The sequence below is a fragment of the Octopus bimaculoides genome, chromosome 15 (assembly GCF_001194135.2).
Source record: "Octopus bimaculoides isolate UCB-OBI-ISO-001 chromosome 15, ASM119413v2, whole genome shotgun sequence".
Lineage (NCBI taxonomy): Eukaryota > Metazoa > Mollusca > Cephalopoda > Octopoda > Octopodidae > Octopus > Octopus bimaculoides.
Genome location: NC_068995.1, coordinates 10,755,575 through 10,758,676, shown reverse-complemented (window position 1 = coordinate 10,758,676; position 3,102 = coordinate 10,755,575). Strand labels below are relative to the sequence as shown.

Genomic DNA, 3,102 nt, shown 5'->3' with positions numbered 1-3,102 from the left:
ATATATATATATATATAGGGAGAATTTGCAAAAAAAAGCAAAAGACGAAGACAGGTGGTGTAGACAACAAACAGATGTATTATTTTAATGCTGTGGAAGGGAAAAAGTCTTTAACGGTTTGAGCCTATGTTCTTCCACAGAAAGAAACACAGAAACAGGGAGAGAAAATAAAGAATGTGTAGTGGCTAGCGATCTATCATGGCGAATGATATATACATATATGTAAATATGTATACACACACATGCATTCGTGCATACATACATACATAAATAAAATAAAAACTTGGGATGATAATACTTTTGAAAATATAATTATGTATGTGCATCATAATCCAAAAAAAATTAATGAAAGGTGTTAAATCTAAACCAAAATGTAAACAAGAATTAATGTAGTAGAATGGCATTAATGTTATTACCTCCGCCTTAGCGAAAGTGGAGGCATTGTTTCAGTCATGTTCGTTTGTGGACAAGATATCTCAAGAACTGCTCGGTGGATTCAAATGAAACTTTCAGGGATGTTTGACCTCGTGACTGGCATGAGCTGATTAGGTTTTGGGATCGATTTGGTACCAGACAAGGATTCTGGATTATTTTTCCTGATTTTTTACTTAACTTTTGAGAGCAGTCGGCTTCATTTTCAGTATTCTCGTTTGTGAGAGCAGTCGAGTTTATTTCAGATATTCTTATTTTAAAAATCATCTCTGGCTAATCGTTGAGAGGACACTGGTGATGCCTTGACAGAAGTTTGCGCTTTCTGAGTGCTCTTGTTGTTATTTAATTTCATTTAACTTTAATTTTATTTCTTCTACTTATCATCATCATTATTATTATCATCATTATTATTATGACAGCGATCCCCTGGTATGGTATTCATGGAAACTGGACTTCAGCAATTTCATCACTTACTAAATAACAAATACTTCCTTCTAACATTTATCCGAACTTTAGAATGTCAGAAAGGTTTCAGCATCAGGGACAAGTAAGTGGGCGTATTTTCTCATTCCTCTCTTCTTTTCGTATATTTTATCAGTAAAAATATATTTATATTTCAGTATGATACATCATCCTTTAGAGGCAGACATAATTTCAATAAACCGATATACCTACATTTGTGAATGTGTGTATATCTGTGTGCATGTGCGCACGTGTGTGTATACAGGGTGTCCCAAAATTAAGGCAACCATCTTTTTTCAATTTTGTCAAAGCAAAATATTGTTATATTTCGGGTCCGAGCATTGCAATGCAATGATAAAGGAAACACAATTATGACACTACCACATTTAGTTGATACGACCATTTTGAGCGTGGCCGTCACCAGTACCCGCCTGACTGACCCTTGTGCCGGTGGCACGTAAAAGCACCCACTACACTCTCAGAGTGATTGGCGTTAGGAAGGACATCCAGCTGTAGAAACTCTGCCAAATCAGAGTGGAGCCTGGTGCAGCCATCTGGTTCGCCAGTCCTCAGTTAAATCATCCAACCCATGCTAGCATGGAAAGCGGACGTTAAACGATGATGATGATGATCACCTCTGTTTCAAATCACAACCTTAAGTCTAGGTGTGAATGCTTCACATGCGTCAGGCAGCTATTCTTGCAGAATCGATGCCCATTCCTGGTGCTGTTTTGCCTTCAGAGCTGCAAGCTAAGCATGAGGAGTGCTTGAGACCCTCGTCTCCAAAATGGACCAAACAGAAGAATCCAACAGGTTGAGATCAGGGCTTCTGGAGAGACATACATCCTTGCCTATGAACGACAGAATGTTTTACTGAATCCAGTGTTGTGTCTGTTTGGAGCTGTAGAATGGTGCTGAGTCTTGTTGGAGGCGCCAAGGTGCGTCTTGAAAGTGATCATTCGCCCATGGAAGCAGTTCAGCTTCCAGAATGTCATTAATGTATTTCACACCTGAAGGCACTAAAATGAAGGGAGACCTTCTTGTGGCTGTCACAACCACCCAAACCGTAACTGACTGTAGATTTCGGTATTGGTTTACAAGTCTACCCTCAACGGAACCAGATGCACTCCAAAGTTGGTCAGTCTGATAGTTTCTTTCCATCAGTGAATACCAGTTTGGGCAGCTTGCTTTCAGCAATCTGACACAAAATCAGACGATTTCTCTCCAGTCTCATGGCCTTATAAACTTGCATGAGCTCATGACGGCTGATCATCTTGTAGGGGTGGGTCCTGAGATCCTCCTTCAGCACTCAATACATCTATGTTCTGCTTATTTTTGCTGTGGCAGCCAGTTTTCTGACGGAGCAACGAGGATTTCACCATATTTTTTCTTTGAGCTGAGGGTTCCACACACTTCTTTTTCAGTCATGTCCAGATCAATTAGACCTCTTGAAATTTCTTGACAATTTTCCAGACTGTTGTTCAGTTAATTTTAGGCTTTTTTGCTAAAGCTATATTACTTTTTCACCTCCTTTGCAGAGGGTTATGCTTGTATTTTAGTCTATAGCCATTATTTAATTTATAAATCTGAAATTATTTAGTCTGAAACAAAAAGAAGATACACTAAGCTTTTATAATGATGTATAATTTTCATATCTTATCACATTTATTGATAGCTATTAGAGCCTGAAATTCAGTTGCCTTAATTTCAGAACACCCTGTATATACAGTTAATGTGTTGTTAAATACATACAACTGTATCTTTTACACACATACTCATGTGTGTGTGTGTGTGTGTACATATATATATATATGTATGTGTGTGTTCATATATGTGTATATATATGTATATATGTGTGTGTGTATATGTATGTGTGTGTATACATATATAAGTGTGTATATGCATATGTGTGTCTATATATAGATAGATAGATAGATAGATACGTGTGTGTGTGTGTGTGTATATATATATATATATGTGTATATATATATATATATCTTTTCCAATTAATCAGATTAGATTACTAAATATATTTAGACATTGTTAATTATGCAAGTTTAAATTACTTTGCTTGTTTGATCATATTTAATTATTGTTTTACATAAATAATAATATTAAGTTTTGCTTTGTTTTACATTATATATTTTATATATCATACAATAAACATTAAAATAATATAATGGAATATTAGTCATAGAATTTGAATTA

General features: G+C 35.8%; 1 protein-coding gene across 1 annotated transcript in view; it reads left to right on the top strand.

The window, feature by feature from the left end:
- LOC106873239 (plexin-A2) overlaps positions 1 to 3,102 on the top strand; it is a gene marked incomplete at its 3' end in the record, with an annotated part of 282,570 nt that overhangs the window by 241,949 nt on the left and 37,519 nt on the right. The window contains exon 25 of the mRNA XM_014920511.2: positions 852 to 979. Coding sequence (XP_014775997.1) covers positions 852 to 979 — 128 coding nt within the window. The remainder of the gene's footprint in view (positions 1 to 851; positions 980 to 3,102) is intronic.